At 41.1% G+C, this 13,070-nt stretch overlaps 1 protein-coding gene across 1 annotated transcript; it reads right to left on the bottom strand.

The window, feature by feature from the left end:
* Positions 1-2,155: 2,155 nt before the first annotated feature.
* SF3B6 (splicing factor 3b subunit 6) lies at positions 2,156-12,961 on the bottom strand. The gene is made up of 4 exons (XM_077843960.1): positions 12,727-12,961; positions 10,937-11,055; positions 2,585-2,723; positions 2,156-2,422 (listed from the first exon to the last, which is right to left on the bottom strand). Exons 1-4 carry the CDS (start codon positions 12,754-12,756, stop codon positions 2,333-2,335), a joined length of 378 nt encoding a protein of 125 aa, XP_077700086.1. The 5' UTR covers positions 12,757-12,961; the 3' UTR covers positions 2,156-2,332.
* Positions 12,962-13,070: the final 109 nt, after the last annotated feature.

Here is a 13,070-nt window from a genome sequence, read left to right as displayed (position 1 = left end):
ATTTTATTTATTTATTCATGAGAGACACACACAGAGAGGCAGAGACACAGGCAGAGGGAGAAGCAGGCTCCATGCAGGGAGCCCGGTATGGAACTCGGCCCCAGGACTCCAGGATCACACATGGGGCTGAAGGCAAAGGCAGGCGCTATCCTGAGCCATCCAGGGATCCTCCAGAATTCAAGTTCTTATAACTTAAGTGTAACAGGCCACAAAATTGCCAATTAGAATCTTTAAAGATTTTAAGTAGTTTCTACACCCAGTGTGGGGCTCAGATTTACAACCCTGAGATGGAGTTGCATGCTCTACTGAGCCAGTCAGGTGCCCCCAAATTGGAATTTTTTAATGTTTAAAATATTTTAAAAGATTTGAGAGAGTGCGCTTGTGCACACATGTGCACCAGGGAGGGGCAGAGGGAGAGGGAGAGAAAAACTTAAGCAGACTCCATGCTGAGAGCCAAGCCCAACATGGGTCTTAGTCTCACGACCCTGAGATCATGCATGACCTAGTTGGAAACCAAGAGTTGGACACTCAGCCAATTGCGCCACCCAGGCGCCCCAGACAATTGAAATTTTTAAAACTCAGCCTTAGGTCATGAAATTCAGCTAACAGATGTACTAATCCAAATGATGGGACTGGTCATAATTGTCAGTGGAAGCAATTTCCCCTTGTTATTAACTTAAAACAACTGCACTAGAGCAAGCCAGTCTGCCACTTAGACAAAACACACTAGAAGTCTGTTTTCCTCTTACAAAAAAAGTCTTTTAGAAAATTAGTTTTACATTGGTAAATACCTAAAGGCACAGCATGAATTACACAAATTAATAAGGAATTCATAAAAGCATTCAGAAGAAAAAGCTATGGCTCCTTTATTATCTCCTTGCCCTTCTTAGAAATAGTTCTTTCTAGTCTTACAGTGCTTTCAAAAAGCATGGACATAATAAAGAAGTTCTTCATTTTCAATAGCAGGCTTTGAGAAGACAGTACAAAAAGTATAAAATAGCATATTATTTTAAAGTAAGCATAAAAAAAATAAAGCAAGCATAGATATCAAAGCTAGCATTTAAATAGTAGAACAGATGTTTTTTGTCCATTTAAATGATTCAGTGGTTGTACCCTTCAAATTGATTTTGGGTTATAGTTATATACAAAACAATTGGTCCATGTTTTTTCCATTTGGCCCATGCCTAAACTATAAAAAGAAAATTATAGCTATCTCCTCCAAGCTGCCAGGCTATGATGAATGTGGTAATAACCATACTATTTCAATGCCATGGGAGCGTATGATTATAAGAATATGCATTAAATATTCTTTTTAAAAAATTTTTTAGCATTAAATATTCTATTTTGGGCAAAGATATACTATGAGCTAAGGACCAAGATATCCATAGACACTTATTACCTAAAGGAAAAGACTGCATAATCCAATCTTAGACTTGTAACAACTTCCACCACTACCCAAGAAGCATGCTCTCAAATTTCTAACAATGTGCTGTCATCTGAATGGCCACTTCTAGAACTGACTTCTATTTTAAGGATGGGGTATTCATATTGACAAAGGTGTTTTGTTAACTGTAAGGCAATTATTATTTAAATATATTGATGTGGTTAATACTGGTTGATGTTACATCAACTTTTTATGTAAACGTTTTATTCATCCAACCAATACAATGAGCTTTGGTTTCCTTATCTGCAAAATACCTTCACTGAGTTGTTAACATTCAACAAATGATAGCACTCTAAAAATTTCCCTTGATGGCTAAGCACTAAACTGGACATCAGAGGCATTAAGAATATAAAAAGTTCCCTGCTCTTAAGAAGCATGGTCTCTGTGACCACCTACCACCAATTTTTTTTTTTTCTAAAGATTGTACTTTTGTTTATTGATGAGAGACAGACAGAGAGAGAGAGAGAGAGAGAGAGGCTGAGACATAGGTAGAGGGAGAAGCAGGCTCCATGCAGGTAGCCCAATGTGGGACTCAATCCTGGGACTCCAGGATCATACCCTGAGCCGAAGGCAGATGCTCAACCACTGAGCCACCCAGGCGTCACTACCACCAAACAATTCTTGATACAGTTCGACTGCTAATTTGTTTTCCGGTATCAAATGAGAGGAAGCTTAAGAGAAAACACTGACATGTTTTACAAAAGCTACAAGTTTTACAAAAAGCTACAAGTTTATTCACATAACATATTTTAAAATGTATCAAAGTTTTAAGTAGGTCCTTTTGAATCTTGAATAAGAAATCACAACATTCAGCATTAATTAAAAACAAGAAAAGGGTGATGGTAGTCATTTATGGGATGTAGTCTAAAATGAAAATGCAGAAAATATTTATTTTGGTGGATCTGTGTTGATGCCATATTTCTCCTTGAGAAGCTTCAACTGTTCTTCCTTCTTCTTTGTGTCCATCTTCTGAAATGCCTGAAATGTGGTAAGCACCAAAGTTAACAGTTACTGATCTATAATCAAATGAATTTCACCAATAGCACTAGCCAGACAAGAATTCCTAGTATACTCTTCCTTTCCCGGTATATTAATTCTTAACATGCTCCCCCTGCAATGAGGATTGTGGCTAATACTTACCCTGTTGGCATTATAGTACAAAACCACCAGGTATCTGTTACAAACATTGAATCCTGAAAGGTGATCACATGCATTCTTGGCATCAAAGATGTCTTCATAGACCACATAAGCTGTTCCTCTAGTTTCAGGTGTGTTCCCCCTGCGGAGTGAAATAAGACTTAATTAAAATACACATTTATTCAAGATAGGAAGGATGCTGGCTGGGTTTGAGGTTGAGTGTTGAGGAGAATAACTACCATGACCTCCAGTGCTTTGATGAAACCTCAGATGTGAGGCCTTCTGGCCAAGCATCTGCGATTTCATATTATTGGAGCATTCCCTGAGGGTTGCAGTTTTCTAGAAGTTTCCTGTGGTCAAACCAAGAAAGGAGGATATGCAGATTTCTACAGAAATGATTCCATGAAAGAGTCTGAGGAGATGAAAAGGCTGGTATCTTCCAGAATGCAAAGTGATTTTGGAATGTAAAGAATTTCTTTGGATTGAGTTCCATGGAAATTTGTCCCTGACCTGTGTTCCTGAACTATGAATGCTGAGCTATGGAATAGTTTCTTTATAAATAAACTACTAACAAATCTGTGGAAAAAAATACACATTTACCAGAGCACTGATAGTTAAATAACAGTATTGTCTTTAAAAGACAGTAAGTGAAGTTTATATTTTGAGATCAACCTGAACACTGTTAGAGGAAATAAGTAAGCATTATGGATAGGTATGCTGGATAAGCCTACTATTTCTTGAATTGAGGTAATTTTTGTTCTCTTTTTTAAGTAAAAGAGCTACAGGTTAAACTTGCTCTGTGTCAAGATGACTACTACAGCTACCAAAGCACTAGCTGCAAACAACTAGCTTGAAACTTTGTCTGAGTCTTCATATTTACTGTTCTAGTCCTTCCTACTTCTCACGCTAAGAACCAATTCTGTCTTTTTTTTTTTTTTTTTTTTTAAGATTTTATATATTTATTTGAGTGTACAAATGAAGAGGTGGGGGGGGGGCAGAAGAAGAGGGAGCAGACTCCCCACTGAGCAAGGAGCCTGAATGGGCCTCAATCCTAGGACCCAGAGATCATTACTGAGCCAAAGGCAGACAGACATTTAACTGAGCCACCCAGGTGCCTCCAATTCTCAGTCTTAAGCTGGAAAGATAGTATTTTGGAGAGATGGCTTGTAAACGTCAGCAATGTCTAGAATGAGGTTTTTCTTACTGCACATTTATGCAACAAAACCAATACTTAAATTATTTACCATACTATTACCTGTAACTAGTCCCTTGTTTCTAAAGATTTAAATTTTCTCTCTCACTATAATTTTTTTAGAGATTTTATTCATCCATTCATGAGAGAGAGAGAAAGAGAGAGAGGGAGAGACATAGGCAGAGGGAGAAGCAGGCTCCATGCAGGGAGACTGACCTGGGACTTGACCTTGGGTCTCCAGGATCAGGCCCTGGGCTGAAGGCTATGCTAAACCACTGAGCCACTGGGGCTGCCCTCCCTCACTCTAAAATTTTAATGTTTTATTTTATTTTTTTAAAGATTTATTTACTCTATCTATCTATCTATCTATGAATGATAGACATAGAGAGAGAGAGAGAGAGAGAGAGAGAGAGAGAGAGAGGCAGAGACACAGGAGGAGGGAGAAGGAGGCTCCATGCCAGGAGCCCGACGTAGGACTCGATCCCAGGACTCCAGGATTGCGCCCTGGGCCAAAGGCAGGCGCTAAACCACTGAGCTACCCAGGGATCCCCTAAAATTTTAATATTTTATTTTATTTTATTTATTTTATTTATTTATTTTTAATTTTTATTTATTTATGATAGTCACAGAGAGAGAGAGAGAGAGGCAGAGACACAGGCAGAGGAAGAAGCAGGCTCCATGCACCGGGAGCCCGATGTGGGATTCGATCCCGGGTCTCCAGGATCGCGCCCTGGGCCAAAGGCAGGCGCCAAACCGCTGCGCCACCCAGGGATCCCTAATATTTTATTTTTAAGCAATCTCTACACTCAATGTGAGGCTAGAATACATGACCAAGATCAAGAATCACGTGCTCCACCAACTGAGCCAGCCAGGCACCCTTCCCTACCTCTAATTTTAGTTTTAATTGTTAAAAACAAGACAGTCTCCATCAATGTAGGAAATGTTTCTTTTTTAAAAAATATATTTTTAAAATATTTTATTTATTCATGAGAGATACACACAGAGAGGCAGAGACATAGACAGAAGGAGAAGCAGGCTCCATGCAGTGAGCCCGATGTGGGACTCGATCCCAGGACTCCAGGATCACACCCTGAGCCAAAGGCAGATGTTTAATCGCTAACCCATCCAGGCATCCCAAAAAAACATTTTATTTATTCATGAGAGACACACACAGAGAGAGGCAGAGACATAGAGGGAGAAGCAGCCTCCCTGCGGGGAGCCTGATGTGGGACTTGGTCCCAGGACCCCAGGATCATGACCTGAGCCACCCAGGTGCCCTGGAAATAATTATTTCTCAGCAGTATTTTACTAAGATTTATCAAATCCATAAAAATAAAACCTATTTTGTGTCTCTAGAGGGGGTGGGGTGGAAGCCACTACCAAGATGATGGCAAAATAGTGATATCTAGGAAAGCAGCCAATCATTATCCTTTATGGCTAGGAAAGGATATAAAGAGTTAATGCAGTTTCTCCCACAGAAGACTCACTGCTTTTCTAAAATGTGGTATGGTCAGCTCTCAACTTTTCATACATTCATTTTTAATATATGCACTCCCATGCATTACACAGGTCTGTTTGGCTTGGGAGAAGGGCTGAGCTTTGACAGAGATGCGTGGAAGGGATTGTGCAGGGAAGGGGTGGGGTTATCTGCAGGCCAGGGCAGGTTGCTAGAAGTGGAAACTGGACCTTGCTTGTGGATACTGAGCTGCTCCTTGTGTAGGTTTTCCTTGCCACCTCCTCTCTTCACCTCACCAGCTTCCTTCCACAGGGAGGTAGGGAAGTGTGAAGAGCAACAAACTGCAGGCAGCAGATGGCCAAGTGCTTGTCAGTGGGGGCAGTGGGCACAGGTCCCACTCAGCTTATGCTCCCAGTGTGATAAAGATGGACCCCTCCATCTGTGTTCTAGTCACTCAGTGCCAACTGTGGAGTAAGGTTTAAGACCGTGGGCTGCCCCTCCATCTGCCATAGTTCCTGCATAGGGTCAAGCAAAGGCAGTAGGCCATGGGAAGGGGAGGTATCTGTTAAATTTGATCCATGACAGGACTAGTGTTGGACCCTGGTCAGAGCTATGCTTCTTGTAAAGGGGGATGGGAGAGGTACAGGGTGGTGGGGTGGTCAGGAGGTGCCAATGTCCTTGAAAGCTTACAGGCTATCAGGCTGAATGGGCCCAATGAGGGATTTTATAATATTCCTTACTCTCAGGGAATAGTCTAACAACTTTTGGACTTTATTTATTTATTTATTTATTTTTAAATTTTTATTTATTTGTGATAGTCACAGAGAGAGAGAGAATGAGGCAGAGACACAGGCAGAGGGAGAAGCAGGCTCCATGCACCGGGAGCCTGACGTGGGATTCGATCCCGGGTCTCCAGGATCACGCCCTGGGCCAAAGGCAGGCGCCAAACCGCTGCGCCACCCAGGGATCCCAACTTTTGGACTTTAATCTCTACACCCAACATGGAGCTCAAACCCCAAGATCAAGAGTTGTGTGTTCTTCCTACTGAGCCAGACAGACACCCCAACTTCTGGACTTTTGACTTTTAATTTTCAAGAGTGCATTAGCTATGAAATTTGGAGATTACCCAAATAAAAAAACACTGCCCCAAAGACTTTGCCAAAAAGCCTACCTATATTTAAAAAAAAAAAAAAAGCCTACCTATTTCTCCATTTGGAATAAAAACATGAGATTTTATTTTAAGTTTAAACTTAATAATATTTTGGTTTTTATTTTTATTTTTTAAAAATATATATTTTTATTTTATTTATTTATTTATTTTTAAATTTTTATTTACTTATGATAGTCACAGAGAGAGAGAGAGAGAGAGAGAGAGGCAGAGACACAGGCAGAGGGAGAAGCAGGCTCCATGCACTCGGAGCCCGACGTGGGATTTGATCCCGGGTCCCCAGGATCGCGCCCTGGGCCAAAGGCAGGCGCTAAACCGCTGCGCCACCCAGGGATCCCCTAAAAAATATATATATTTTTAAAGATTTTATTTATTCATGAGACAGAGAGAAAGAGAAAGAGAGAAAGAGAGAGAGAGAGGCAGAGACACAGGCAGAGGGAGAAGCAGGCTCCATGCAGGGAGCCCGATGTGGGACTCGATCCCGTGTTTCCAGGATCACACCCTGGGCTGAAGGCAGCACTAAACCGCTGAGCCACCCGGGCTGCCCATTTTAGTTTTTATTAACTGGGCAAGGAAGGTCCTATATATTTCATTTTTCTCTCATAGCACCATGCACACAAGTGCTAATAAGCATTTGAAAAGTGGAGATCTGGGCAGCTCCAGTGGCTCAGCGGTTTAGCGCCACCTTCAGCCCAGGGCGTGATCCTGGAGACCCGGGATCGAGTCCCACGTCAGGCTCCCTTCATGGAACTTGTTTCTCCCTCTGCCTCTCTCTGTCTGTCTCTCATGAATAAAATAAATATAAATCTTAAAAAAAAAAAAAAAGAGAGAGAGAGAGAGAGAGAGAACAGTGGAGATATACTTTCTCCCACGAATTCTCTCACACATCCTTTCTCCTAGAAGCTTAAAAAAAAAAAATCCAAAACAAAAGTATCTCTTTCTTACATCTTCTTAGGAACTAGAATAGGGATGGGCACTAAGCCCATTTTATTATTTTTTTAAAGATTTTTAAAATTTATTTATTCATGAGAAACACAGAGAGAGAGGCAGAGACACAGGCAGAGTGAGAAGCAGGCTCCAGGTAGGGAGCCTGATGTGGGACTTGATCCTGGAACTCCAGGACCCCACCCTGGGCTGAAGGCAGTGCTAAACCACTGAGCCACCTGGGCTGCCTACCCCATTGATCCCATTTTAAAGATTCTCATCTCAAAAGTGTCCCAGTGGCTATTATCTTTTTTTTTTTTTTTTTTAAAGATTTGCCTAATCACGTGCATTAACCTCTCTGGGCTTCGGCTGCTTAATGTGTCAAACAGCAATATCAGGATCTATCACTTGCCCTACATTTTACATGTTTGAATAATCAAAAGAGGTAAAAGGTATGAAAGGGTTTTAAAAAGTTCCAAGCACCAAGTGTCTGCTATATATACCAGGAAGGGTCATCACTTATCACAGTTTAAGACTGTCCAGGTTTAAAAAAAAAAAAAAAAAAAAAAAAAGACTGTCCAGGTTTTAGCACTGAAAGTCTATATCCCAGAAAACCCCTTGGTCCTGGACAAACTGGGAAGGTTGGTCACCCTAGTTCTAGGGGCTAAATATGTGATAAAGCATGATCACAGCTAGGGAGCAAAAACACACCTGTTTCTCCATCTATAACTTAGACCTAAATTCCCACACACCAAACTTTTATGAATTTATTCAACAAATATAATATTGTGTTCCTTCTGTATGACAGGCACTGGAAAAGGATAGTGAAAGACAAGCATCATCCCTCCCTTCAAGGAACTTTATCCAAGTGGGAGAAAGATAAATACAGATGAGAAATATTATAAAGGAAGTAGACAGCTGGGCAGAGATTACTGGGAGGCCAAGGATGACCTAAAGATCAGGTGGTCAGGATAAACCTCTGAAAAGGTGACACAAGTGGAGACATGACAAATGAGGAGCCAGATAGGAGATGAGCCAGGTGAAAACTGTTCCAAAAGGAGGGACCAGTGTACAAAGGCCTGAGCTACTCTGTACCCTTCTAAAGATGCCACTGCTTGATTTTCTATTCTTCTACCTTGGCTTTCTGAAACACGCTCTAACTTCACTGACATAAGCATCTCTTAGTTGTGTACTACCAATAAGTTTTGTAACACTTTCATAAGTCGATCAAAACCATTTTCTGTATTATTCATTTATTTATATACATGAGGTGCTTACCATGTATTAGGCACCACAGCTGTCAACCCCAAATGAAAAGACAGGCACCTGTCCTGGAGGAGCTCACAGGCTGGGAGGAGATAAGCACACAGACAACAGCAAAAAGGTGTGCTAAAAGATGTTCACAGAAGGTGCTGTGGGAGCATAGAGTGGTGGCTAATGCACACCAGCACGAAAATATTCCATAACAAAGTGCTTTCACAGGCATGATCTAATTTGATCCTTACTAAAATTCTTTTAAGACAGGAAGATTGTGTTTCATAAGTAATTTGAAGCTCAGAGGGATTAAATATTTTGCCCAGTTGTATAGGACTAGCAAATGTCCAGCTAGTATTTGAACTTAGGTCTTACAACCAAGTCAGTAAATTTATCATACTGCCTCCATGTTAAAAGCTGAAAGGCATAGTCTATCTAGATTATCTTACATGTGAGGGAACAGAAAACCAAAAACCAACAAGTTGTCTAGGGTTGCAGGGCCTGAAGCAGAATCTTATCTCCTGATCTCCAAGTCAGGGGACCTTCTGTATACCATTCTTCGATGTCTAGAACAAGGTTTCTTAACCTGTGTTTAATGTACCCATGAAATCATCTGCAAAATGTTTTGTGTACTGTTCTGTGGAAAGAGTCCAAAGCTTTTATCAAAGACTGAGACTCCCTAAAGAAGATGGCTGGTCTATAACACTTCATTTCCATTCCCACTTAAGTACCAGTGATGATGTATTGCTAGTATTTGGTTTACTCTCTGGAGGGAAAATTATGACTTAAAAGGAGAGTCCTCAAGATCTGAGTTCTAAAAGCCAAGAAGCTCTCAGGTCATAAAAGAAAATTTATTAAGAGATATTCAGGAGCGCCTGGATGGCTCAATTAGCTAAGTGTCCAACTCTTTGTTTTAGCTCATGTCATGATCTCAGAGTCATGAGATAAAGCCCTGTGTTGGGCTCTGCACTCAATGCAGAGTCTGCTTGAGGATTCTCTCTCCCTCTGCCCCTCCCACTTGTGCGTGCACACTCGCTCGCTCGCTCTCTCTCTTAAAAAAAAAAAAGATACTTAGATACTTAGGGGTGCCTCAGTAGGGGAAGTGTGCAACTCTTGATCTCTCAACTCTTGGGTTCAAGACTCCATGTTGGGTATAGAGATTAATAAAACTAAAAAAAAAAAAAAAAAAAAAAAAAAAAAAACCTTAAAGAAAAAAAGAAATCCTTCCAGATGAACTCTTATGTAAGTGGCCCATCATACTAACTACAGTGTCAGTGGCTATGAATTTGTGTAGTGTAAATAATTTAGAATCAGAAGATTTTATCATTAAATAGCTGTGTGAACTTAGAAAGGTACTTGTACTCTCTGAGCCTTGGTAGTCTCACCTGTAAAACAAATTACTGGGGTGCCTGGGTGGCTTGGTCAGTTCAGTGTCCAACCCTTGGTTTCAGCTCAGGTCATGATCTCAGGGTCTTAGGATCAAGTCCCGTGTTGGACTCTGTGCTCAGCAGGAAGTCTGCTTGAGGATTCTCTCTTCCTCTCCTTTTGTCCCCCTCCCCTGCTCCCATGTTTGATTGCTTTCTCTCTCTCTCTTATATAATAAATCTTTAAACAAAAGAAAGCAAAACCCAGACAATTATCACCTCCACACAGGGCTGTCTTGTTGGTGATACAAATAAAAGCACCTATTATAACTGGCATTTTGTAGATGTTCAATAAATATCACCTGAAGATACAAACCCCAATTTTTATATTAAATTAAAACCTGAACTTGTGTTGCAATTATTCTCCCATAAACCCTTAAATTTTCAATAGAAAAAAAAGGAATAAAAAACAAATCTTCAATAGAAAGCTGCAGTTGGAAAAAAATTCACTTTTCTCAGTTACTTGTATACTTTCTTAGTTTATTCAGAAATTCTGGAATCAGGCGATAGCAAAGCAAATTAAGAGTTGATACGAAAAAAAAAAAAAAAAAAGTTGATACGTATAAAAAACACAGTATTATATATCTGACTTTACAAATAATAGTGATATAATAAATGTTAGTTCTTTCTTTGCTCACCCATTCCCTTCAAACCTTTCATTACTACTTCATGCCTTCTCTAATTTCACAACTACGACTGTTGGCTCTCACTGAGCAAGATCAGGAGAGTCTTATTTGTTTCCATACAAAAATAATCTCATCTCCCAGATTTCAATCTATTTAGTCTCTGGGATTGGTTAGGCCTTGCTTTCAGCTATAATTAATTAATTAATTAATTAATTCTTTCTTTTTTTGTCATAGGTGCATGTCAGCTATAATTCTAAGATTATACAGTCATTTCTTTGAAACAACATTTCAAAAGTCTCAGTAAGACTCACACTCGGATCTGACGAATAGGTCCATATTTCCCAAATATATCATACATTTCTTCAGCTGTGATTTTGTATGGCAAATTTCTTATATATAAAATCCGATTTACTTCGGGTGGAAGTCGAATCTAAAAAGAGAAATACATACTATTATTGTAATCAGGGCCAGGAGTGCTACGACCTAAAAAAAAAAAAAAAAAAATTATCATAATAAATTCTCACAGTAAAAACAACAAAAAAATCCACCTAATAGTCAAGAATAAGAATTATTTTTAAAAAGTATATAATCTGATATTCCTGAAAATGGCATGGCTTTCAGAAAAGCAACTGGGCACTAGTTTTAGGGAAGACTATTAGTAGCAACTAGTAAGGGGCTACATAAAACCCAGGCTTCCAGGCTCTACAGTTAAACAGGATTTCCAACCTCATTTAAAAGTCCTCAATGCTTTAGACATATATGGGAAAGAACAAAAGGTACTGTTCCTGTTTCCTAGACATAAAACTCCCATTGATGACTCTTATCAGGTCTTTCTCAAGAAACTGTTACATTAATGATATCTTCTTTCTCTTGAATATAGTCTCTCCTTAATCATTGGCTTTTATTCCTTAGGTGAGTAGCTGCTTATATCCTGACAATTGTTATACAAAACAAAATAGTTATTTGGATCTCCTTTCCTTCATTCAACAAATATTTACTGAGTACCTTCTTTATTCATCTATCAGGCGAGGCATTAGGATTACACAGTGAAGGAAAAAAGCAATGTTTTTGTCTTCCCTGAACTTATCAGGGAAGTTTTGCTTTTTTTCTTCTTTCAGTCAAGTGTCTGGAAAGCTAAAGTCTATACTCACTTACCTCATATTCTTTACTGACACCAACCTACCACAACCCAGCTTCCACCCCAGCACTGAAGAAAATATTTTTATGCTAAGGCCTTTAAAAATGTATTCATTTTAGAGAGAGACAGGCATGGGGAGGGGCAGAGGGAGAGAATCTCAAGCAGACTCCACGCTGAGCAAGGAGCCCAAAGTGGGTCTGGATCCCACAACCCTGAGATCAAATTTGGAGCCAAAACCAAGAGTTGGACACATAACCGACTGAGCCACCCAGAGCCCCGGCACTAAGACCTTTCGGTCACAGTGTTCAATTGTCATCACATTACAGCTGACCTACCCTTTTTCCTGAGACAGTTTTTCTTAGGTTTCTGTAATAATACCCCATCTCTAACATTAGAATGTACACAGCAGGGCTTTTTGTTTTATTCACTGTCGTATCCTCAATATATAGACTATTGTCAGGCATACAACAGTTCGATAAATTTAACTTCTGAACTGTTTCCTATCTCGCAATTCTGGTACATAGCAGGTGCTCAAAAATACTGCCACGGCATTAATGAAGGGCCCCGCAAAGCTCCGTGACTTGAGGAGAATCTCAGGCTCTGGTTGCCTGCGAGCTATAAGGTTATTTACAGGGGACTCGTCTGTGTCACTGACTTGGGCGAAGAAGATTCTGTCGCCTGGTCCTAGGTGCCCATCAAGCAACAAAGGCTGTAGGGCTAACACTATCACTGACACCAGAATAAGAGCCCGAGGAGACGCTCACGAGGGGCTGAGGCGGAGTTGCGGCTCTAGGGGCATCCCCGTCCGTAAGGACGGGGCCAGGGTGGAACCCCAGTGAGAGCACCACGAATTCTGGGCTACTCCGGCCTGCAGAACCCAGGACGGGCAAAATACCGCCCCACACCGTGAAGAGTCCAGCAGCGACACCCTCCCCCTCTTCGGCAGAAGGTCCCGATACTCACGTTCGCCCTCTTGGCCGCTTGCATAGCCATCTTGGCGGGCTGATGAGGTTACTGCCACAAAGACCGGAATTCCTCCGGAGAGCTCCGGAGCGCGCCCCACTGCACCAGGACACCGCGTCAAGCCCGGGGCATCCACCTCCAACCACGGCCGGAAGCTTTACATCGCGTCGGATTATCGCCGCGCCACGCCGAGACGTGCTGACGTAATAGCCCCCGTCGAAAAGACTCCGGGGCAAAACGAACCCGAGGCGGAAAAAAAGAGGCCGGAAAGACGGAAGACGCGAGGACTCGAGACGCCTTTACGAGCACTGCACCGGAAGGGGCGGGGCGTGGGCTTTAAGGAG

The sequence above is a fragment of the Canis aureus genome, chromosome 12, assembly GCF_053574225.1.
Source record: "Canis aureus isolate CA01 chromosome 12, VMU_Caureus_v.1.0, whole genome shotgun sequence".
NCBI lineage: Eukaryota > Metazoa > Chordata > Mammalia > Carnivora > Canidae > Canis > Canis aureus.
Note: the sequence above shows the minus strand (reverse complement) of the source record. Positions and strands in the feature narration are given on the sequence as shown.